The following is a 24,373-nucleotide window of genomic DNA, read 5'->3' as shown; positions in this document are numbered from 1 at the left end:
TTTTTTAATAATCTGCTAAGATTCCGTCTAACTAAAATGACGCCCATATATAGATAGTCACATGCAATATAATATACTAATTGTAGTAAATATATTCATTTATTTCAATTAAAAGTTTATGTATTCATAAATAAAAAAAAAAACTTAGATAACCTAGTTACACCAAAAAATATTTATATTATACACCATATAAATTATATTTTATAATATTAATATACCAAAAGAATATACATATATGCACATCTTAATATATCTTAACATGTAAAAATTAAATTTATACATTTTGGTAGGTAATATTAGGTTGGCTAAGTTGGCCGGAATGGAGTTAGCTCTCTGAGAAGCCACTGATTCATAATTCTTTCAAAGATTAGTTTGTAAAAATCTATTTTGTATAAAACAATTTAAAAAACGTTTGAAGTCAGTGCTAAACCTCAGCGTCAATTTTCATTATTAAGTAATTAGAATTATATTCTATTTTTTAAATAATATTCTTAATACATATCAAAACCACTATTAAAACAAGAAATAGCGATTACACACAAATCGACTAAATTTAAATAAATCCATTACACTTGCTTATTGACTATAAAAATCAACCGCTAACGAAATAAAACCATATCAAATTCAAATTGTTGTCATTTAGTTGCTAAAATGACTAGACAACAATTTAAATATTGATTAAATCAGTATAGTCAGTCAAGTTTTAATTATACCATACAATTAATGGAATAAAATTGATATTAAATCTAAATTCATAATCGATATTTGACCATATAATATTTGTAAGTGCACATGCGTATGCGCATTTCAAGCTTCCTCCCGAATACTCCGCACTTTTGTTCCTATAAATAATTTCTGCGATAAACTTGTTAATATTACATCATTCCGGCTAACTTAGATTGCGCCTATATTACACTTACAGACATAATACACTTTTGAAAAAAAACTTTAACCAGTAAATTAATGAATAGTTTCTTTACAAAAATACACTTAAAAATGATCTTTAAGTATCGGTGAATTAACTTTATGTAAGTGTTATATACGATGGTATATAATATTTATTTATAATTTATGGTATAGCAACATTGACAAAACGTTTTCTGAATACTTCAGTTATTAGTTGTTCTTTCGGATACTCTAAAATCTTTTCATTATTGGGAACGTAAGAAAAACCATCAAAATGAGTAAATTCTCTAGCTATGTGATCTTCAAGGCGATGTATACGAAAAGGCGTCCTAACTGCCATTAAGTTTTCTGAAAAACAATAATATTTTTACAATAAATAATAACATTTATCTTACAAGTTTTTTTCTATTATAATAAAAAATTTGAATATTTCTATTTTTAATATTAAAACTTTAAAACCCTTTTCATATTTCTAATAAAATTAAAGTTCCCAATCTTAAAATAATATTAGATCATCAATAATATCAAAAAATATACATTATAATTCTATAAAATAGTTAATACCTTGAGCTACATATCTTTCCGACTGATCTCCCGCAATAACACGATAAAATGGTTGATCCCGCCCAAGGCCGAGATTATCTTCAGTAGGTATCCGTAAGTGTGAGCCATCGAGTTCCCACCCGAGTATGATGCACATATAGTTGTATACTTTATGGTAACATATCATACCCACAGCGAATGTTACATAACTTCGGTGTTTCTTAACTGAAACCTAAATCATTAACTTTTTATATTTAAATGTGTGTAAATTGTAATTGTAAACGTGCTGATAAAGCTTGAACGTGCTAATTGCTAAATCAGCACGTTCTAGCTACAAGCTACAATGCTATAAGCTAAAAACTTTTATATTCAAAGCAGTATATTTATAAACATAATAATTGTCTATGAGGTTCTTGTGATATATGGTGAATCCAAACAATACTTGTTATTTTATAAAACTATAAGATTAGTGAAATGTTAGTGAAATTTATGAAGATTTGCGAGCATTTATTGCTATATGTTTAATGCTGCTCATCAAATTCAAAAATCCAATTACTTGAATTGACATAATATAACAAAAGTAATATGCGAGTTTCACGTCATTATTATAAAAGATTAATATTTATAGAATTAAGTATTTAATAACACCGCAGACGAAGAAGTAATTGTTAGAAGGATTATTATCAATGGTTACCATATTGACTCTTCAATAGTTAGGGAATTTCTTGTTATAGGATATTGTCCACTGACACTTGGAAATGTTGCTGCACAAAAAAATAACTGTGCTGTGAATGCATAAAATGCAATAAATATGTGTATAAAGTGCTAGCGACCAGTCCAGGTTTTCCGTGGATGCAATTTATTAGTAAAGAAAATTATATTATATTAATATAATTTATCTACTCTTCCCTACCTAATAGCAATTAGGAATAATATAGCGTTCTACCAGTAAAAGCATTTTTAGAATTGGATCATTAGTTCCTGAGATTACCCCATACATAAAAACAAATTTTAACTCTTTAAAATATTAATATACATAGAAGTATACATTAAGACATAATCGAGACTTAGACTCGGTGGGATAATTAATCTTTAACTTCAGTCTCATTTGTTTAGTAGTGGTGAATTAATTTAAATCATTTTCTCACTTACGGTATGATAAGCGACTTCTGGAGCCGGATTTAAATTTGCTAATGCCACCAACATCTGAAGATGTACGTCATGTATCTGAAACAATTTTATCGCTTTATTTAATACTCTATGTAATATATAAAGAATGATATAACGTGTAATAAGTAAATAGTTACATATGTCATATTGAGTGGCGTATCCATAACCGGAGTATCGGAGTGTTCTATCAAATAAGTAAAGAAATTTTTGTAAGGATTGTTATTTATGTGCGTTGTACCAAGGAAGTCCATTAGGTGAATTGCATTTTGAGTTTTGCTGAAAATTAAGATATTACTGAATATATTTCTTCTCTCTCAGAATCCAATGAAACTATTACTGGAAATGTATTTACCAATCTCGAATAGCCCCTTTTGATATCATGTAAGAAGAATATACGTACTGCAGGAGGGAGTCGGGAACGTATTCGTATTCACTACTTGCGCTCTGTGAGAAAGGACACCGTCTCTTAGGGTTTACAGACCCGGTAATCAGATCTATTGTGAACAACGGCGTACTCGGATCTTCATTATTTTGCCACTCTAAGAATAAATGATTTGGAAATGCAATCAGATCACATTTCACACCAAGCCTCTTTGCAACAGCGTGATAAATCACTGCATATGTTATGATGTTCCCGTTGCTTTCCTCTATTACCTGTAAAGTAAAACAAATCAATTTTAAAATTTATCAATAAACTAACCGTCGACTGTCAGTGACCAACCACCCTAACGTACAATGTTTTCGCGCATGTATTTTGGCACCATATTTTTGATCAACGCCCTGGCCATTCGTTTACAATGAACCCCTGTTGTACTATTTCAAAATATATCCAGCAATATAAAACTACTTAAAAATATGAACCATAAAAACAGCTGATTACCTCATAATTTAAAAGTTTAATTTCTAAGGTTTGTTTAACTTTATTTTTATTTATTAAAATAAATTGGAAATATTCTTTAAGTAGTAACCTAACCTTTGCTAAGTTTAAGGTTATCACTTTGGTGTTCGCGCAAACAGAAAACTTTTCATCCTTATATATTACTTGTGTCAATGCAAGCAGCACTTCTTTATCGGAGTATTTGAAATCCTCTTTTTCGTTGCTATTATTTGAGTATACCTCTTTTAGGACATTTTCAACTTTCGCTACTAAGCCCTGGATCTAAAAAAAGACATACATTTAATTAATTATAAAGATATTATGTATAAATGTATGTAATCATTTTTTTTTAGTACTAACTTATAAATACTTTTTATAAATTACAATAGATTTGAATCCTACTATGTCACACACCTATCTCATATATACTACCCTAAGAAATCTTACCAGACGTGTTAAAGGTCTGTATTATTTAAAGGCACACATGCCAGTAAAATAGTTGGCGTGCCCTAGTGGTTATAACGGGTGTATCTTAGCCGATGATTATGAATACAAATCCAATCACCACTAAATTTTGATATGCTGTATTTGTGTTTTTTATTCATCTCGTGCTCAGCGGTAAAGGAAAATATCAAGAAAATGAAATTGAAACTGCCACGTGTGTATCCATCAACCCGCATTGGAGCGCCGTGTTGGAATGTACTCTAAACCATCGCCTCGAAGAGAAAGAGGTCATAGCCCAGCAGTGTTGATATCTACCGGTTACTTTACTGTTTGCGTAATAAAATTTATTGAATTGCACCGTATGGGCACATTTTTAACGAAAATACAGCTGAAATGTTCGTCTGGGGACTATTTGATGACGCTACAGTACCCGAGTTCCTGGGTGCCAAAAACGGGTCGGGCCAAATTCGCAGACCAGAATTGGGAACTGATAGAGTTTTGTCATGCAGCTAAACTATAACTTGTCTTGTTAAATTCCCGTTATATCGAACTATGGAATAGTCAGTGCATCTGTGTATGAGCACACACACTCTTACACTGAAATTCTATCAGCAGAACATTAACACTTTGCGCTATATTTTTAAGTACCTTACCTTAATCTCAACTTCTTCATCGGTATAAATATTAATGGGGTCTATCCACTGCAGGAAGAACGTTATAACAACTTCTGGCGTCAACATGTTTTTCATATGCAGCTTTACCCATTTAATAGCAAGATATGTTTGGATCAAATGACGAAGAACAATTTTCGTATAATACATTACAGTCAATGTATACAATGGTCTGAAACGATACATTTATTTTAGAATAACACATGCACATAGAAGATAAATTGTATTGTACTTAAACTTATATCATTATTATAAATAATTATTGCTTAGAAGAAATAGAGACACCAAACATTCTGATTCATGGAAAGATAGAGCAAAAAAGAGTTTTTACTACACCCTAAATTAATTCTTATTTAGAGAAAAAAATTCCGCCTGCATGAAAACGGCCAGTTTTCTGTCCCTATCCCTGACAACATGTAAAACTTATGTGATGATCCGTTGGGTATATTATTGATTAGAATATTTAATACAATAAATAAATAAATATTGAACAACATCACATACATTACTCTGATCCCAATGTAAGTAGCTAAAGCACTTGTGTTATGGAAAATCAGAAGCAATGAGGGTACCACAAACACCCAGACCCAAGACAACATAGAAAACTAATGAACTTTTTCTACATCGACTCGGCCGGGAATCGAACCCGGGGCCTCAGCGTACCCATGAAAACCGGTGTACACACTACTCGACCACGGAGGTCGTCAAAATACAATGAAAGCAGTGTTTATATGTATCCTATTTTAAACCTAAAATTATTACAATCTACATTGTTTAAATAATTGTCTCTAGATATTTAAAGAGATGAGCTGAGTTGGCCCAGTGCTTAGAAAGCATGCATCTTAACCGATGATTGTGGGTTCAAACCCAGGCAAGTCTAACTGAATTTCCATGTGCTTAATTTATGTTTATAATTCACCCCGTGCTCAGCGGTGAAGGAAAATTTCTTGAGGAAACCTGTATGTTGGATGGATGATCTATGTATGTGAATCTGCGATATGTATCCACCAAACCGCATTTTAGCAACATGATGGAATTATCTCCGATCCTTCTCTTCAAAGGGACATTTACAGGCTAATCTTTTTTTTTAATTCAAAGACCTACAATTCAATGAAGTAGGTATACTTTGATTATTTATATATCTAATACTGAGCAATAGAAATAGATGGCCCCTAGTAAACACGCGCACTAGTATACTTTACTAGTATGACGTTTTGTGACTCAAGCGTAACCGACACGCATACAAAGGTAATAAAGTGGGCTCGTTTGTTTTAGTTATTTTGTACTGCGATCTAGTCATTTAAATCTAATATAGTATACATACTTTGATTTTGATAGTATAGTCAACTTAAATCCCTTTTTTAAGATTAAGTTCAAATTGTAATTTTAAAAGTGAACTAACAGACGGCATTGCTATTCTGTAAGAATTCACTTCGTATTTTACTCGTGAAATGTTGACAACCGACTTACAGTGATACGCCATTTGGATAGATACGTGTATCTAATACATTTTAGAATGGTTATCAATAGTTATAACATGTCGCATGAGATTCGGTTGAGAATTACTTACCGAATAATAATACCTAATATATTACTCACAAACACTTCTTGAAGGAATGAATAAGATAAATTACAGTACAAAATATATATAAAGTTATTGATATGAAGATAAATATCTTGCAATTAATAATAATGATCTTAAAATGTAACAAAGTATTTCAAAATACGTACTTTACAATTGTTAGAGCATCTAAAATTTTAGTCCCTTTTTTAACAATGCCTTGTAGAATGTGGATTGTGTAATAAAAACTTAAATTCGTTTCCGTTGCAAATGCAAAAAAGCTTCTCACATCTTCAATCGATACTTCATAGACTCTCCTAAAAATATTTTATTAAAATGAGTCAACTTGGTCATGTGTTAAATTTTTTATATTAGGATTATACTAAAGCTGCAAGCAGCAGTACCAGGTAAAAAAATACTTAGCATAAGCATAAAGTATATTTTTATGGCCATATGTATACATATATGCATATACAAGAGACATATTTGAAACATACAAAATGCAAAATATTTTTTTGTACAATTTTTACAATTTCATTTATCGAGTATTGCCACCTCAATCAACCAAACATTGTTATTATTTTTAAGAATGACAGATAACTACAATGTACAATTATATTGCAAATGGACACCATATATCAATTTAAAAAAATATATAAATAACTACAAATATAACAATAAAAAAACACTAAATATTAGATTATTATTTTAATATTGCACTAGATACATTGTGTCATAAGTATGAGCATAGATTAAGAAACATATCCATGAGAATTCAACATATATTTCTATTATAATACTATAATACTAGCTGCCCATCCCAACTTGATGATGCAGTGTCTCCTACTGGGTCTGTAATCTAAACCATCATAGAACCTACTCCAATTCAGCCAAAAAAAACATATAAATCCAACCATTTATGAGGAGTTCAGTTATGTACAGAATATTTACACATTTAAAGATATTATATAGAATAAAACTACACTTCTAACAGGAGTTAGAAGTGTAGTTTTATTAGCTTTAGAACAATCTTCAAAATTTAAATCAAATGAATATCATATTTTGTTACTCAGTAACAGTAAAAGGTGTGGATTAACTAATACATTTAGTATGTATTCATGGCTTTTATCACTAAAGTGTAAGCTACTTATTTAATTACAGAAATCTACAGGTATTAGATTTTAAACATAAATTAAAAAAATAATAATAACTTAGCCAATATTATTCAATATAACAATAAATATTTAGGCTACGGTAGATTGCTAAATGATAAATTTAGATAACATCCCCTGCCATTTAATTATCCGGATTTGCCATAATATTTCAATGTAATTGTACAATAAACATATCTTCAAATGGCTACAATATTACTTACCAAAAAGATTTTGGAGACATAGAAACTAGTTCAATAAATATTTTTCTCCTTAGTTTATAATATTGAATCATTTCTCTTAACCATATGCAATCATTTTCTTCAACAACTGTGACAATTTCTTTAGGTAACCTGGATAATATAACAAATATTTACTGAATAGTCATTTAAGCTATAGTACTTGTAAATAATAATTCAAACAAATAACTTACATTTCAGAATACTTAATTTTCCAAAGGTAATCATTATTTATTACAATTTCATAAAACCGTCTACATGTAACTGAAAATCTGATGATATCTCGAGGCTCAATGTTTGAAAGTATTAATGATATTATTTCATCAGGCAAAGACGCTAGGGAAGTATTTATCTTAATGTTTTCCATGATTACATTACATTAATATTCTAGCTATTTATATTATATTATTTACTCCGTATATATTTTACTTATGTTATATGTATTTAAATCAAAACACGAAAAAAACAGGGCCTCGTACTATACAATTTGTTATATAAATATAATTTGGTGATAATTAAAGGTGAGTATTTTTTTATTTTCTAGCGATAATCGAGCACTATTACGCTGCTTCGCGTTAAGTTTAAATATTTATAAATAAATCACCGAATAAATATAATATGAAAATATTTATTACAGACTTGTTTATTAAAATAAACATGCAAAAGTAAAACGTTTGATACTTCAAAGAGAATAAATTCAGTAGTGCTGAGAGTTTTTTTCAGAAGCGGTTGTAAGAATTAGTTATTTTATAAAGAACGAACGAACTGTTTCTTGATTATAGAACATGTAGCTTTAAAACGAACTAGACGACACTCGGCACCGGCGGCCGTCGTTTTAGTACTGCTTCGCGAAACGTTTTCGATCACGTGTAACTGACTAAACACTCTAATTTGATCATCGTAAGGACTATTTTTGTATGAATATTAAACCAGTTATAAGGAACTATTTTGAATTTGAAGTACGAATATGCTACAATGAATCTTATTCCTAAAGAAATACAATACAAATTTGGTTGTAGAAGAATCAATAAAAATTACGAAACAAAAAAAAAGTTTTCGTAGGCTCCTTATAGGCTTATTATTTTTTTATTAAAGATTTAGTATTGACTGTTTATTAATATTATTAATCGGGTAATCCTCAGTCGTAATAATTGAAATTACAAATAATTTAAAAAAAAATCTTAACTTTTTTTTTTTTAAATGGAAATAAGTACGGAGCGTAACGGAGAATTAATCCAAATAAATTATAAAGTATCGTAAGTATAGTAAGTTCTCGAACCTATGAAAACAAACCGGTTTTTTTTATTACCGTTTCAAAGAACTGTTTTGTAAATGTAAAAAACTGGTATGTTTCGTTTTACGTAAAATCAGGAATGACCAGCACTAAAATTCAGAGTACTTAATCAATATTGTCGTAAGTGTTACAATATTTAAAAGTTAAAACTAGTGGCTTCGTTGTTTTTATGTTGATTTTATAATCTGAGTATTTTAAAACAAGTCCGGATTATTACGGAGTACATAATACTTTTTACATTAACCTATACTTCTATACTAATATTATTAAAAACATCTAAAACCACAAAAAACTAACCAATCGTCTGTACTATAAAAGTAAGTAATCTCCAGAACTAATGATACAATTCTCAAAAAAAATGTACATTACTTCTGAGTGTTATGAGATATAAATGATATCTATATATATTATTTTCTTAATTAAAAATTTTACACTCGTGAGAAGTCGGGGCGGGTCGCTAAAAAATTAAATAACGGTGTGGTAACAACGAATGGAACCTATATACTCTTTAATAAAGTCACCCAATCTTTGCCCATCAATAATTCTTAGATATTCTGATAACCATCTGATAATAAAAGAAATAAGAAGGAGGAAATATATTTTAAGTCCATCGTGGTCATCCAGATATCGACTACATGCTTTAACGAATGGTGGTGGAAAAACAGTCCACTCTAATAATTCAACAAACGCAATCCCAAGTTTAAATTGAAATAAATACTATAATCATTTATAATTAATTAGTTATGAAAACTAAATATCACTATATACCATATAAAAATTGGAAAAAAAATCGTATTCCGTCATATTCATTATGTTAATTTTACTTTAGCAAACCTGAATATGCCTGTCTTCAGTTTGACAACTGATATGACATTGCCGAAATGACATTTTGTTCATTTGACAGTTGTCACATCTTTCGCTTTTGAAGTTTTTGAATAGTTTGTACTTCATGACTTCACTGATATTCAATTTTATAGGTTGTTAATTGTAATTAACTTTGATATATAAAAGGTGCCTTGCATAGTGAATATCAAAGTTTTATTTTAAAGTTACTTTGTTAAATAAGCTTGAAAAGTTAAAATTAATATAAGGTAAGTTTTTATAACATTGATTTATGTTTCTATTTATTCATGTAGAAAGAAAAAAATATCTTAAATGTATGTGTTTGATTTTATATAAACAGAATTAATATACGACGATAGTTTTCACATTTAAAATGGCCAAATTGGAAATGCTTCAAACTTTAACTGGTCATAAAGGAATTGTTTGGAATGCTTCTTGGCACCCTCTTGGAAAAATATTTGCATCATGTGGTGAAGATAAAATAATAAAGTTATGGAACAAAGAAGGAGAAAAATGGGTTATGAAAACTGTTCTAGTAGATGGGCATCAGCGCACAATTAGAGAAGTAGCCTGGTCTCCATGTGGAAATTTTTTGGCTTCTGCGAGTTTTGATGGAACCACAGCTATATGGGACAAAAAGAGTGGTGTGTATCAAATTTAATGTTGCTATCTACGTAAAAACAAACCTAGCTATAAATGTGAATTTAATATTTCATTAGGTCAATTTGAATGCAATGCTACTCTAGAAGGACATGAGAATGAAGTTAAGAGTGTAGCATGGTCCCCATCCGGTCAACTTCTAGCTACATGTGGTCGTGATAAATCAGTATGGGTTTGGGAAGTTGCTGGAGATGATGAATATGTGTGTGAAGCAGTTCTCAATGCCCACAATCAAGATGTCAAGAAAGTTTGTAAAATATTAAAATAAAGATACAAATATATTACAGCCAAATGCAGAATAATTGTTACAAGTTTTTGTTTGTAGGTAGCATGGCATCCTTCCTCAGACATTTTGGCCTCTGCCTCATATGATAACACAGTCAAACTGTACAAGGAAGATCAATTGGATAGTGATTGGACCTGTATGGCCACCTTGCACTCACATGAGTCGACAGTATGGGGTCTGGCATTTGATAAGACTGGTAAAAGATTAGCAACATGCAGTGATGACAAAACTGTAAAAATTTGGCAAGAATATAACCCTGATAATCAGGAGGGTGTTATTGTTACTGATAGAGATGCAATATGGAAGTGTGTTTGCACCCTCTCAGGATATCACACCAGATGCATTTATGATATAACTTGGTGTCACACATCTGGCCTGATTGCTACTGCTAGCGGTGATGATATTATAAGAGTATTCAAGGAAGCAGATAACTCAGATCCTAATGCACCAGAATTTGACTTAATTTGTACCAAGCTCAATGCTCATTCACAAGATGTTAACTGTGTTCAATGGAATCCTTCCGGAAACCAGGAATTAATATCTTGCAGTGATGATGGTGAAATCAAAATATGGAAATTGATTGAAGACTAAACAAATGGTGGATTGATTAAACAAAATGAAGAAAAAATGTGTACAATGTTATTTCTTCAATAATGTTATGAAGATATCATAATTTTTTTGTTAATATGTAAATAAAAATAATAAAAGCACTATATCTTTATGATTTGTATTTAATTGAAACTGTGTCTTAAAATAAAATAGATAAATTCAAAAGATGATTGAAGTGTATATGTGATGTATATAATGTCTTTTTGTTTTTGTTTCGAAAGTAAATATCTTTTTATTTAAATAATTGACAAATTTATAAACTCTTTCTTAGAAAAAAAAAAACAAATTTTCATTTCAGTAAACACAGTCCTATGTGATGTTAAAAGTTTCAAGAAATTTTGTAAGAAATACTCATTTCTCAGTGCGGAATTATTGTTCAGTTCTCTCCAAAATGTCTAAGGAAGAAAAAACTGGAGTTAAATTGAATGAAGTAATATGTGTATTGGAAAAATTTGCTCCTAAACAACTTTCTGAGAGCTGGGATAATACAGGATTATTGGTTGAACCATATACACCAAGGTAATATTATAATTATGTTATTACAGTTTTAAATTTATTGACTGTATGCATAAGCTGTGTATGTTTAAAACTACATTGCTGTGGTATTTTCTTGCAGAAATATAAAGAAAATTTTGCTAACTAATGATTTGACTGAAGATGTCGCTTTAGAAGCAAAACAGAACAATTGTGAAATGGTTATTTCTTACCATCCTCCTATATTTGCTCCATTGAAGTCTGTTATTCAAAGGTGAGTTATTAGAAAATAAATAGTTTTGATAAAGATGTGAGATTCTAAAAATGAAATATTTTAATTACCCCGTCTTTTACAGCTCATGGAAGGAGCGGATTGTGTCATTATTACTAGAAAATCGCATTACATTGTATTCACCTCATACAAGTTGGGACTCCGTCAAAGGTGGTGTTAATGATTGGCTAGCATCTGCTTTTCCCTTTGTTGAATCAGTTCCTATCATACCAGGCATGGATCCGGATACAGGAGCTGGACGGTAAATATTCCTTAATATTAAGCTAGCTTTAAAAACACCTTCAAATTTAACCAAATAGATTACAATCATTTGGTGGTGCATTACACACAACACTAAAAGTTTCAATTAATATTTCAACTCTGTTTAATGGATTCAATACAAATATTCTTACAATCGCCTCAAATGAGAGAGTGTGTAGAGAAACATTCCACTGTAATTGGTGTTTTTTTCTATGAAATAACACTGGAATACTATTATAAGAATTATTAAAATGAGTACAAAGGGCGAAAGTCGAATCGAGTAATATAATTTTTTTTTTAACATAATATTGTAATAGATGCTCATTATACAAAACTTTAAAAATGTATGGTTTAACACTATTTTGTATTTCAGGCTTCTGCATATCAGTGATCCCCTTGACTTATCTAAAGCTATTGAAGAAGTAAAAATGTTAACAGGATTAAAGCACATACGTTTGGCTATTGGCAAAGGGAGAGCACTAACTGATCATATAAAAAACGTAGCCCTATGTGCTGGTTCTGGAAGTTCTGTTTTAAAAAAAGTCGCCGAAGCTGATTTATTTTTAACAGGTATTTTTACATTTTATCCTTTGCTGCTGAAACTAATTTGATTTTATAACAATTAGAACCTGGTCTATTATCTTACATGACACATGTATTTGAGACTAAATGATTATCTGACTAATTTAGTCTGTAAACTATGGAGTGTACTTGAATTTAGTCTTGTGTAGTTAAATTGACGTGAGATGAAAAAACTTAAGCTGTTTTTAATTATATAATTGTTAAAACTTACATTCAATTTCAACTTGTTTTAAAGCTTTTGTTTCAGTTCACCCATTAGTGTATTTGATTGTTAAATCTTGCAATTGAATTTGAAACAAGTTTCACCCACCCAATAGAATTTTTTTTTAATGTCCTTTCGATCCAATCTCATATTAAAAGCAATGTATCCATATAACGAAGTAATGGATATGTTTTTGTTTTTAAGAATTTTTTCTTAATTTAATTTAATTTTTTTAAGGTGAAATGCTTCATCATGATATTCTCGATGCAACACAAAGAGGAATATCAGTAATTCTTACTAATCACTCTGATTCTGAGAGAGGGTTTTTATGTGGATTTTCGTCTGATCTTCAGAGCCAACTGGACAACAAAGTTTTAGTTTTAGTGAGCGAATATGATAAAGATCCCTTGTCTACAGTGTAAGGAATTATTGCAAAATAATAAAGAACTATAATTTGTAATCATTTATTATTATGTTATGTAATAGCAGTGTTAGGTAGACGTTAAAATAATATTAAATACTAATTTGTGAGATCATTATTAATATTAAATAATACCAACTATTTTCATCCATGTATGTTTTTTCGTACAAGTATATTTAAAATATATCACCTTAATAAGCACATGAAAAACTTTGAGCTATAGCAGTTGGCAAGATCTTTGTAAGTGCACACTCTGTATCCGTTTTTTGTTTCTTAAATCCTCTTTGATTGTGTTCGACTGTCCATTGATGAGCTGGACTGAAATATGTATGTTGAGGTATGACTTATCTGTCATTCTTTTATTTTATTATTTATAGCATGCACAACTTTACTTTTTCAAAGCAATTTTGTTTATAATTTTATCATTACTACATTCTTGAGGGTTTTTATTTTCAACTGAAATCAACTTTCTTGTATACGTACCAGGCACCGATTTTATTTTGCAAATGGAAGAAACAGTTCCATTTTTATCATCATAATTTATTACATATTTACTACGTTTTGATTTTGATGACCTGTCGGGTTTTGTATTGGAACTTGATGTCTTTACTGTTTTATTGGTACTTAATTTCATAGCATATTGAAAACTTTGATTTTCTTCATTTGATTTTGTGGACGTTTTATTTTCATTCGGAATATCTTTCGGTCGATCTACGTTCTTAGTTTTTGTAGCATTTGGTATATTTGGTTCATGTTCCGTTATAGGTTTACTAATATTAGCTACAACAATTTTTGAAATATCTTTATTATCTTTTTTCTTTAGTGAGTTAGTATTAAAGACATCATACTTATTATTGCTCATACTTGTGTTGAATTTATTTCTATCGTAAGAGCGCTGTCTGATAAATTTGTCTTGTAAATGATCAGGAGTGGTTAATTTTTCAGTCCGCCTTGGATTTTTTTTAAGTTGTTGACTGCTATCTTTCTTTATTTCATTTTTATTGTTTCTACTCACAACATTATGGTGTTCCTTAATTTTATCGGATACGTCGCCTCTATCACCCGTCCCTGTACTTCTTATTTTATTAGAAGATTTACTTGATTTGGAGTCATTTGTACTTGTTAAAAGTCGCTGATCACTTAATCTTTGATTTTTGTCTTCAGAAATGGCAGTTTTCCGGTCTGATTTTGTTTGTAGGTTAATATATAATGGTGATTCTGATTTATCTGATTTTATGTTACGTAACGACTTAGAGCTTTCATTTTCTTTATTGTTCTTAACTCTTTTCAAAGATGCAGTTTTGCTCCTTCTGAAAATAAAATATACATATATAATACCTAATTTACATTTAAACCAAAAACCATATGTGTGATATGTTGTAAGATTGTGCTTACTCTAGTGATGAATAATCGTTTGTAAGATTGATTTTAATATCTTTTTGCCTTGACACTTTTTCTTTCGTACATCTTGAAGATGCATTGTTATCAAAATGCGAAGATTTATGTGTTTCTTTGCCCTTTTTTGAATTTACTCGATCTCCATCGGAATGAGTAAATTTTTCCAAATCTTGTTCAACAATTGGTTTTAAAATTCTTGGTTCTGCCCCTTTTCGTACCTGTTCGCTATATATCGAACGCGGTTTTGGAGTTGGTGTAACGGAAAAATTATACTTAGGTAAAATATTTTGATACTCAGGAGCTTCATCAGAATCGGCTTCGCTATTACAAACACTACTAGATATTTGTTGAACTAATTTCACAGAATGAAATATTTCTTCTTGCATATTATCTTGACTGTGGATAACTTTAGATTTTTCATTATCGTCGACTCCAAAATAGGCTAATTCACTTCCACGAAGTTCTCTTATTTTAAGCCTATTTTGTGAACGAGACACTGCAGAATTTTTCACATCTGATGACTTATATTTTAAAGGTTCAATAATTAAATTTTTCGGTTGCTTATAATTTGAGCTATCTCGCAGCTGTGGACCTGCAAATCAAACGTTTTATATTAAACAATAGTGTAGAAAGTATACATTAATATTAATATAATCGGAATAAATTAACATAAACATTGGAATATAAGAACATAATTGTAAAACTAAATAAAAATAAAACTTGTCAATATACCTTTACTTCCTGCCCCAACGGTATTATTGAGAACAGTACTCAAATCACTTTCGCAGCTAGAATTAGTTTCATTACTGTGTCGTCTTTCTGATTGCAGTTGACGATTAATTAAAGAAACGGCACTCATAGTTGCCAAATGTTTCTTTGCGTCAAGATCATTTATACTATCATTAAAATTCCCAAATGCCATGTTCTCTCCTAGAAGATATGGTTTGGGTTTCGGGATTTTATTCTTGAGAATACTTTTAGTAGCTGCTGTATTCTCATCCGTTTCGCCTATCTCGCTATTTGAGATAACACTTTCATGGATATGATTCTCCGTTAATTTGCTTTGTTCTCCAAAAAGTGTAATTGATTTATCAATTTTCTCATTTAAAGGAACGAAAGCACTTCTTCTTCTTCTAAAATCGTTAGAAGGTGGTGGTTTTTCATCGGTAGCAATAATATTAACTGTTCCAGTATCTACTGCAAAATGCAACTCAGTTTTACAAAATTCAACTTTTTTGGTCCTTCGGTCACTGTCATCATACTTAGATATTTCAGTTCGCTTTTCTTTAAAATTTTCTATAGGCAAAGTTATAGTTACTTTGCCAGATGATTTTACTGTAATTTTATCTTCATTTTTCTGAGGTTCTGGAATATGAATAGGTTTAGGTGGGCTCATCTCCTTATATGAAGTTGACCTATTTCTTGAAAGCCATTCAGTAAAAGTCTCTTCTTGATTGGATCCCATTTTTTCAAAAATATTAGGGTGTTTCTTGCTGTTTAGCTGATCATTAACAATTTCTGAAGATTTACATATACCACTATCAGTAGATGAGTCTATGGTAAAAGAATTATTCTCAGATGACATACTTTTGTTGATAGGAGATGTACCCTCAAAGCTATAACTTTTCCTTCTATTATTCCAGTCATCACTGCCGTTTAACAGAGATGTATACTTAAGAGTACTTAGTGCAACCGGTGCATCCAACAGAGGAGAAACTCTTGTGTTGATATTATGACTTTTATTTTTATCTTCATTATGTTTACTTTGGAAACTCCTTCTTAATGTGCTTCTGCTACTAGTTCTAGAATCAAGATCAATTATACTTGCATTATCTGCTGAAGATGATTCCTCGCTAGGCATTCGAATTGAATTTTTTCGAGACGAACCTCTCCATTTAGACGGTTCAGATATATCATAGTCGTCCGGTTCGGTAACTTTGTAATTTTCTTTTTCTACTTCACTGTCTGGTAATAATTCTAAAGGCGTTGAAGATATTTCTAATGGTTTCGACGGTAAAGATGATGGTTCTAAAAAATTATACCCCGATGATATAACCTGTAAATTAACATAATTATGTTTTAGACGTGACGTGGTAGACTTTTGACTATCAATAAGCAAGTGTAATTACTTCCATATTGAACAAAGATTTTTGACTTTGAATAATATATTAAGAAATTTAAGAACCATATAATTATACTTTTACAATTTTATGGATTGATTGCTCGGTTTATTGCTGCTTATTTATCGCTTTAATATCATGTTTACTAGTTTTCATTCTAAAACAACAACAAAACGGGGTGATATCATTTCATACCAAAATAACAAATATTCGAAAAAGATCACAACACAAGTACCAGTATGTGATTTTGATAATGATTATTTCACAAATCAGTGTATCAGGTTATCGTCAGCTAGGTTTTCATTGTCAATTGTTTCCTTTAAATCAAAGATTATATATACTTGTCTGGAGGAGTGCATCATGTAGGAAGAGGCCGGTGCTCCCGGACCCGCAGAGGAGTGGTAGGCGGCGCGCATTACTCGCACCTTCGCGCCCGGAGCACTCGCGTGCAGAACTTCCATAGCGCGAGCGACTTGTCGTGTAACACCGCCTTCTATCACCTGGAATTTTTAAAATAATTCATCATTATACCCAAATTATACTGCAAAATCTCAGATCAATATTATATTAACTTATATTAAAAGTCCTATGAACTAAAATATTTTTAATAAGTCGGTTTGTTACGGATTTAGTAAGAACATATTATTTAAATAATCAAATTAGACATATATATTTTTATTTTTTATGATTTTATTCATTATAAATCTATATACATACTCAGCAATGTCTACTTAGATATATTACTTACATTATTTCGCTTGAATCAGATGCAATATAATGAATATAATTACCAAACAGAGATTAAATGACTGGTAACTGAATATCTAATCTCGTAAATTAGATCAAGTTTGCGCAACTTGCAACGTGAACTTGCAAATGATATAAAATGATTACTAACCGACACCAGAATTTCCTTAAAATAATATAGATCGTATTTATAAATGTAATACAAAAATTGTGTTTATACAATGAGCTCGATATATTATTTATGTTTTGGCAGTATTAAAATAAACTAATTTGAAACAATAATGTTGAAAATTAGGAATATTCAAATCTTGACTTAAATTTACTTGTGGGGTGACTGAGGATGTTATGCATCTTCCTTCTCACAGATTTTTTCCTTATAGATTTCCTAATCAATTAGTGGTAAATCACAATAATAAGAGTAATCGTAAACTAAGTATAATTCGTAAGCTAATAATGTGTAAATCAAATTACTCTCAATGTACCTACAACATCGATTAAAATTACGTTTAAAAACGTCTTCAGTCTGCATTATGTCTAGTTGTAGGTTTTGATGTGAATTTAATAAGCACATTCTCATTTTGACCTTCATTCAAAACAGGTAAGTACATATTTATTGTTGTGAATGACGTGAACGTTGAATGTGGGGGCGAAATGAAATGGTGACTGTGATTGCGATATTTAAAATAAGCGTCGCTGTAAAGTCGCAATTCAATATTATTCACATTACGTTATGTTATATTACAGTCATTTTTTTTTTATATCGTTAGGTACATATACACAACATTCCAAGTATCCTAATTTGGTAATATTTCTTTAATTATGCTTTAAACTAATACTCATCATAATAAAATTCCTAAAATAATAACAAAAACATACCTATATTTGTTAATAGTAAAGTTGTTTTATTTTACTTACGTTTAAAGTAAACTTATTCTAAATATTATTGTGTTAGTCGGAAGTACGGCTGTCTGTTACCTACTGGTTTTAATAATGGATCAAGGTGACGTAGCTATCGGGTGACGTCATTAATATGCCAAATAAAACCAAAACTAAGGTCGTAATCACGATCTTCAAATAAGTAAATAATATCTAGCATACATTTTAGATTAAATAAGTACATAACGGTTACATACATAAGTAGGTACATACTCCGTATTCATTGAACTGCGTCTAGGCAACTTTTGTTCTGTCAACACGCGTTCTTGACACAAGTTTCCTTAAATTACAATAAAGTTGTGAACAAAAATTATAACGTTGTGCATTTGTTGGTGACTTTGTACATAATTGCAAACGATCGCGGTCAGAAATTGCTTATGTTAAATGTAAAGCTCCATCAGAATTGTGCGAATTTTCGATATGACTATGCGATGACCGGATGTCAGGCGCGAGGGACGCGGTAATCGGTCGATACTTGGTCATTGACATCAATCTGCATAAAAGAGAAATGTATTAAGCGCTTCCAAACACTAATGATGACTTATTCTAATTTACCATCTCTTTCCTTTTTGTGCAATTGATTATAATTATTTAATCACGACTTGCTAACTGTGTAAGATATAAATCATTTAGCACACAGGTGTGTGTGTAAGCCCAATTACTGGGTTCAGTATGCTTCCACTTTTATAATCTGATGAGATGGAAAATCAATCCAAAAGGACCCGAAGCCGAAAGCCTTGAACCGGAAACGAACAGTGCAGAACCGGGAATAAACCCAGGACCTCGAAATAAGCTAGCCCTTAGGCCATAGTGAAAGTCAATAAATCGATTAAAAAAAAATACTACGTTCTACGATTACACAATTTTGACATAATATACAAACATTGTACATAAGTAGATTTCAAAACTTACTTGCCGATAAATTATTTCTATACGATATATGTCGAGTACTCGATTGGATATCCTATTGGAAAAATGTAACGTAGGTTTATTAGTTATAAACAAAAACCTAAATACCGATTTCCATATCTCTATCTATTAAAAAATACCTTTCACACAATTTTACCCCTTTTATTAAAGAAATTTAAAAAAAGTTGTAATATAATAATATTACTGTATACTATTAAACAAAGTCGCTTGCCGCTGTCTATCTGTCTCTATGTATGCTATCTTTAAAACTACGCAATATATCGTATATCAGTCATGATTGACTTTCAAAATAATTAAAATTTTATTTCGTAGTTTGTAGGTTATGTCGGTATGTAGACTATGTGGTATTTATTGCTGGGCTCCTCTCCCTTTGAGGAGATGGTTTGGAGCATATTCTACCACGCTACTCAAATGCGGGTCTGTGGAATACACTTTCGTTGAAATTAGACACATGCAGGTTGTGACTTAAGAGCGTACAAAATGAATAACTCTTTTTTAGTTACTAGAGTTAGGTTTATTAGAACCACCGGCAAACATGGGCTTTTTTATGATTCGACGATGAGTCATTTTACCGTCACTGTGTATTAATAAATTAATTCAATTATTGAAAAATAAGATTTTATTTATAAGAAACAAATCATTCCATATATTTGTGACGCAAAATAATGGATTTGAATGACGAAAATTTCTCGGAGTCTCCGGTTTTTCCATAATGTTAAAAATAAGGGTAAATCAGATCGATCTTAAAATTTTTACGACACCTACGACATATTTGTCGCGTGTGTTGGAAATGGCAATCTAAATAGCAGGTGAACGTAAGCTTAATATCAATTTTTTAATTCGTTTTGTACATAGGTAATATTCTAATTGTGAATGAAATTAAGGTCAAGAATGATCTTTTAATTTATTATGTATGTGTAGAACTAGTATTGCATGAATATATCAAGCTGAAGATGAACATAAGGAGACTAGTTTGTGGAAGTTCTCTAAGTACTGCTTACTACAAATGTTACGGACCAATATTAGTAGATACCTGTTGCTATATTTTGTCTTGTCGTAATATGATACGCAATTATAACATTAAAGGTCTAAATATTGTCTAAATAAATAAAATGTTAGAATGAGTTTAGATGTTGAATCACTTATATTCAACCAGTCGTTATTAACTATTTATGATTAAAACTTAATAATACAGTTATAAAAAATATTGTTCCAAAGTTAAAAAAAATATAGGCCCGAAATATCACTTTTTATACACAATTACTGCTTAATATACAGGAAAAAGAACACTAACGAATATAAATATAATATTCGGTAGGCGCAACCTCACAGTATGACCTTTCGCGCAGGATGGATTTCCGGCATATTACACACTAACTCTTTATTCGTGTCAAGAGATGGCCAAAACAAAGCGCAGCCAAAGGAGGTACATGTGATTACTAGTCCATTATTAAGTTATTGTCTTGTTTAACTACTAATTGCACTATGGACTAATTATTATTAGTCCTCCGGTATAGACAACTTATACAATTTATACTCGAACTTATCAAATACTACTTACTACTACTTTTTTACTATATGGTGTATGTATTCCTAACAAATTGAATTACCTATAATTGGGATCAAGCGTATTTTCTTATGTTTATATATAGTTTAGTCGTTTTTTCTTTGCTGGCAGGCAACGTGTCCTGTGCTTAAATCACTTTCACTTTGTAAATGTCAAAGTGTGCAAACACATTTCTCCAACAATTAGAAATTAGATATTTTTGAAAACCATACCATACGAGAAATAAGTGACTGCGAGTTCTTTTTTCCCGTGATTTATGATTCCAATATATTACACGATAATATATAATCTACCCTAGATAGGTTGTCGGATGGCAAATACTATTTTAATCAAAATTTCTATTTTCAAAAGATTAAGAGTAAAAGACATCAACGCGTTTTTCGTAATATTAATTTTTGAAGAGCTCCTTAATTAACCTGTTATTTATTTAAATTATATGAGTATTGATATTTCTGTTATTCTCATAGTAATTATATCTAAGTACTTAAATAATAAAGCTGTACGGTTATGTAAGATGATTTGTTGGTAATATAAAATTTACTAAATGACGGACATAATTCAAAATAAAATAGGAAATAATTATATACTAGTACACAAATATTGCTAGGAAGTCAATTTTCCATCAGCCAAAGTTTTCTAATAGTTAGAAAATAACGTACAACAAGAAACATGGTAGTTTCCTTTAGTTGACGCTTTCTACATTGATAATGACGAGTGCTTCCCGCTTAATTGAATATGTTATCGCCTTTTGTGTTCACTGTGTAAATATTCACTTACACATAATGCTCGCAACATGTACCTCATTAATATTATATAATTTAGTATTTAGGAAGACAGTATTGTAACTGTCGTTACTTTATGAAGAAGCAGACTTAGATATAAAATAAATTAAAAAATAATACCATGATTACGGTAAAAAAAAACTTATAATTTTATCAATAATCTGTATCGCACAGATAGAGATTATTGATAAAATAATCTAATTTATTCAGATTATTACTAAAAGATGGTTACTTTAAAAAAAACAATGTCCTAGGTACCTATACATAATCTATATATCCCATCTAGCCATCTACGTGACTTGTGTACGAAAATCCAACCAGACAATACTAGTGTTATATAAAAATAAAATTGAATTATATGCAATTCGTTGGAAGTACAAAGTCAGTAAACAACACAAGTAGTACTAGTACGACTTATTTTATATTCACTAAAAGGCTCCATAGTTGTTGAATTATATTGTAAAACTTGTTGAAGTATAAACTTTTTATTTTGTAGGTAATTAAATCCCAAAAAAGTGATAGTAAAAAGCACGAATAACAATTTAAGCGGTCGTATGAATAGATACCTACCTCACACATACAACGTAGTACATAATAAATGTACAAAGTGTAAACAAAGAGACATCAAATATAATTGTAATTGTTGAAGTTTAAATCAAATATTAGGTAAAACATTCAACTCATCAACTTCCTCATTTTCAATGCATTGTGTTGTTTAACCAGTTATCAGTATTGATTTATATATTCCCCGAAAATAAAGAATCAAACTAAACTGGTCCGTTCAAGACACATTAAGCGAACTGCTGTTGGCCTTTATATCATCAGTATGAATGATTCATTTTCGCCTATCAAGTTATACCACTTGCCCGGGCGATCGAGTCACGTTGAGTTTTTACACCATATTTGGAAATGACAAGTTTACGCTTTTGGCAATGACCGCTTGTAAACTTAAATGCCATAATCGTTGCTAAAAGAACTAAATATATCTGGTAAAAAAACATTTCCAAACTTTAGTGTCTATCTGGACAATTTATTTAAATGACTAATAAGCAGAACTATTTCTTAAATAAAGTACTCTATTTCAAATGTTATCAAAATCGTCTTTTTCAGCACACTGTAGCTTAACTCCCACAATCAATCAAGAACATAACTTAATTCAAAGGTAACTCATATTTTTATTAATTCGATATTGTTAAATTATTTACATATACAATAACACTTCTCTGTTATTCTATTAATTTGAATAAGCATGTAACTTCTCATGTTTACCATGGTAGCCCGGTCTTGAGCTTACCTTCCCGTATTCGGCGGTTCCAGCCCACTCCCGGCGCCATTGACCCGCCACTTCCATGCCTGAGTCGTTGTGTTCGTTTTTCGATCGCTGCAGCTACACTCGCGAGAGATCAGATGAATCGCACTTTTACAACGCGACCACGTTCGCTCTTTGCGCTAGCGCGAAGCCTACTGTCAGCTAACACTACAACTCATACCACGCAAAACTTACCTCACAAACTTTAATAAGTTTTATTTCTTCTCTTGACAAAATCATTGTAGGCACGAATTCGATGTCAACGCCCACTACACATTTTAGCTACTACCCAGACTCAGGTCATTTCCTACGCATTTTCATTGTTGCAACAAGCCACATGGTATGCAATTTAAGTAAATTTTAGTTTGCATTATATTGAATGTCTTATTTATACTTTTCAAAAGTGTTGTTTTTTGTATTCTATTTCGTAGTTATAAAATATAATCATTATTTAAGTAATTTTTCTTATAAAATTGTACAGCACAAGGTATTAGGGCAATGACCTCTAAATTATAATCACCTTGCCACGCTTGTCCAACAATTACTTAAGAATGTAAAGTTGATTAATTATTATTAGATACAAACAAAACGAGAGGCGACTTTCGAAAGAAATTATTCACTTTAATGATTTAAGTGTAACCTTCTCTAGCAATTTAAATAAGAATAAAAACAAGTCCGGTGATAACTTAAAGATATTTTAATTTAAAGTCTGCAATATTAGCGTTTTTTAAACAATTTAAAAATAGTAAACATAATGAGGAATAAATGATCATTTACCAATGTCGATAATGAATCGGTGATCAATTGATCATCATTTTGCAATTGCACTACCCATATAATAATTTAAACAAAATATTAATATTGTTTGCCGATATTCTATACATTTAATCAAACAAAATACATATATAGAAGTGTATATTATGTGTGCAATTCAAACACTGAAGAAGTGACACTAAATAATATATTTTTTTAATTTCCTTTGTAGTGACGCATTTTCGTTTCAACGAGTTTAAATCACAAAGATTATAAGGAACTTGCACATAAAAATAAACTTATTGTTATTTCAAAAATGAATAGGATATTATTTAAACCACTAAAATTCATCAACAGAAATTGCAG

At 30.4% G+C, this 24,373-nt stretch overlaps 4 protein-coding genes across 4 annotated transcripts in view; 2 read left to right on the top strand and 2 right to left on the bottom strand.

Moving 5' to 3' along the window:
* LOC113400071 (probable cytosolic iron-sulfur protein assembly protein Ciao1) overlaps positions 1-11,366 on the top strand; it is a 100,074-nt gene extending 88,708 nt beyond the window's left edge. Inside the window, exons 2-4 of the mRNA XM_026639464.2 lie at positions 10,040-10,343; positions 10,419-10,606; positions 10,685-11,366. Coding sequence (XP_026495249.2) covers positions 10,073-10,343; positions 10,419-10,606; positions 10,685-11,236 — 1,011 coding nt within the window. The 5' untranslated portion in view covers positions 10,040-10,072 and the 3' untranslated portion in view covers positions 11,237-11,366. The remainder of the gene's footprint in view (positions 1-10,039; positions 10,344-10,418; positions 10,607-10,684) is intronic.
* Positions 805-8,102, bottom strand: LOC113400069 (F-box only protein 21-like). The gene is made up of 10 exons (XM_026639459.2): positions 7,757-8,102; positions 7,548-7,676; positions 6,343-6,489; positions 4,594-4,783; positions 3,593-3,778; positions 2,972-3,273; positions 2,757-2,895; positions 2,602-2,676; positions 1,471-1,681; positions 805-1,254 (listed from the first exon to the last, which is right to left on the bottom strand). Exons 1-10 carry the CDS (start codon positions 7,927-7,929, stop codon positions 1,070-1,072), a joined length of 1,737 nt encoding a protein of 578 aa, XP_026495244.2. The 5' UTR covers positions 7,930-8,102; the 3' UTR covers positions 805-1,069.
* Positions 9,796-13,612, top strand: LOC113400073 (NIF3-like protein 1). The gene is made up of 6 exons (XM_026639466.2): positions 9,796-9,947; positions 11,553-11,773; positions 11,871-12,002; positions 12,085-12,261; positions 12,634-12,830; positions 13,282-13,612. The coding sequence occupies exons 2-6, from the start codon at positions 11,571-11,573 to the stop codon at positions 13,464-13,466; spliced, it is 894 nt and encodes a 297-aa protein (XP_026495251.2). The 5' UTR covers positions 9,796-9,947; positions 11,553-11,570; the 3' UTR covers positions 13,467-13,612.
* Positions 13,495-23,435, bottom strand: LOC113400064 (uncharacterized). The gene is made up of 6 exons (XM_026639445.2): positions 23,240-23,435; positions 17,325-17,483; positions 15,596-16,919; positions 14,861-15,455; positions 13,949-14,775; positions 13,495-13,783 (listed from the first exon to the last, which is right to left on the bottom strand). Exons 1-6 carry the CDS (start codon positions 23,294-23,296, stop codon positions 13,683-13,685), a joined length of 3,063 nt encoding a protein of 1,020 aa, XP_026495230.2. The 5' UTR covers positions 23,297-23,435; the 3' UTR covers positions 13,495-13,682.
* Positions 23,436-24,373: the final 938 nt, after the last annotated feature.

The sequence above is a fragment of the Vanessa tameamea genome, chromosome 8 (assembly GCF_037043105.1).
Source record: "Vanessa tameamea isolate UH-Manoa-2023 chromosome 8, ilVanTame1 primary haplotype, whole genome shotgun sequence".
Taxonomy (NCBI): domain Eukaryota; kingdom Metazoa; phylum Arthropoda; class Insecta; order Lepidoptera; family Nymphalidae; genus Vanessa; species Vanessa tameamea.
This window is presented reverse-complemented; position numbering and strand designations above follow the sequence as displayed.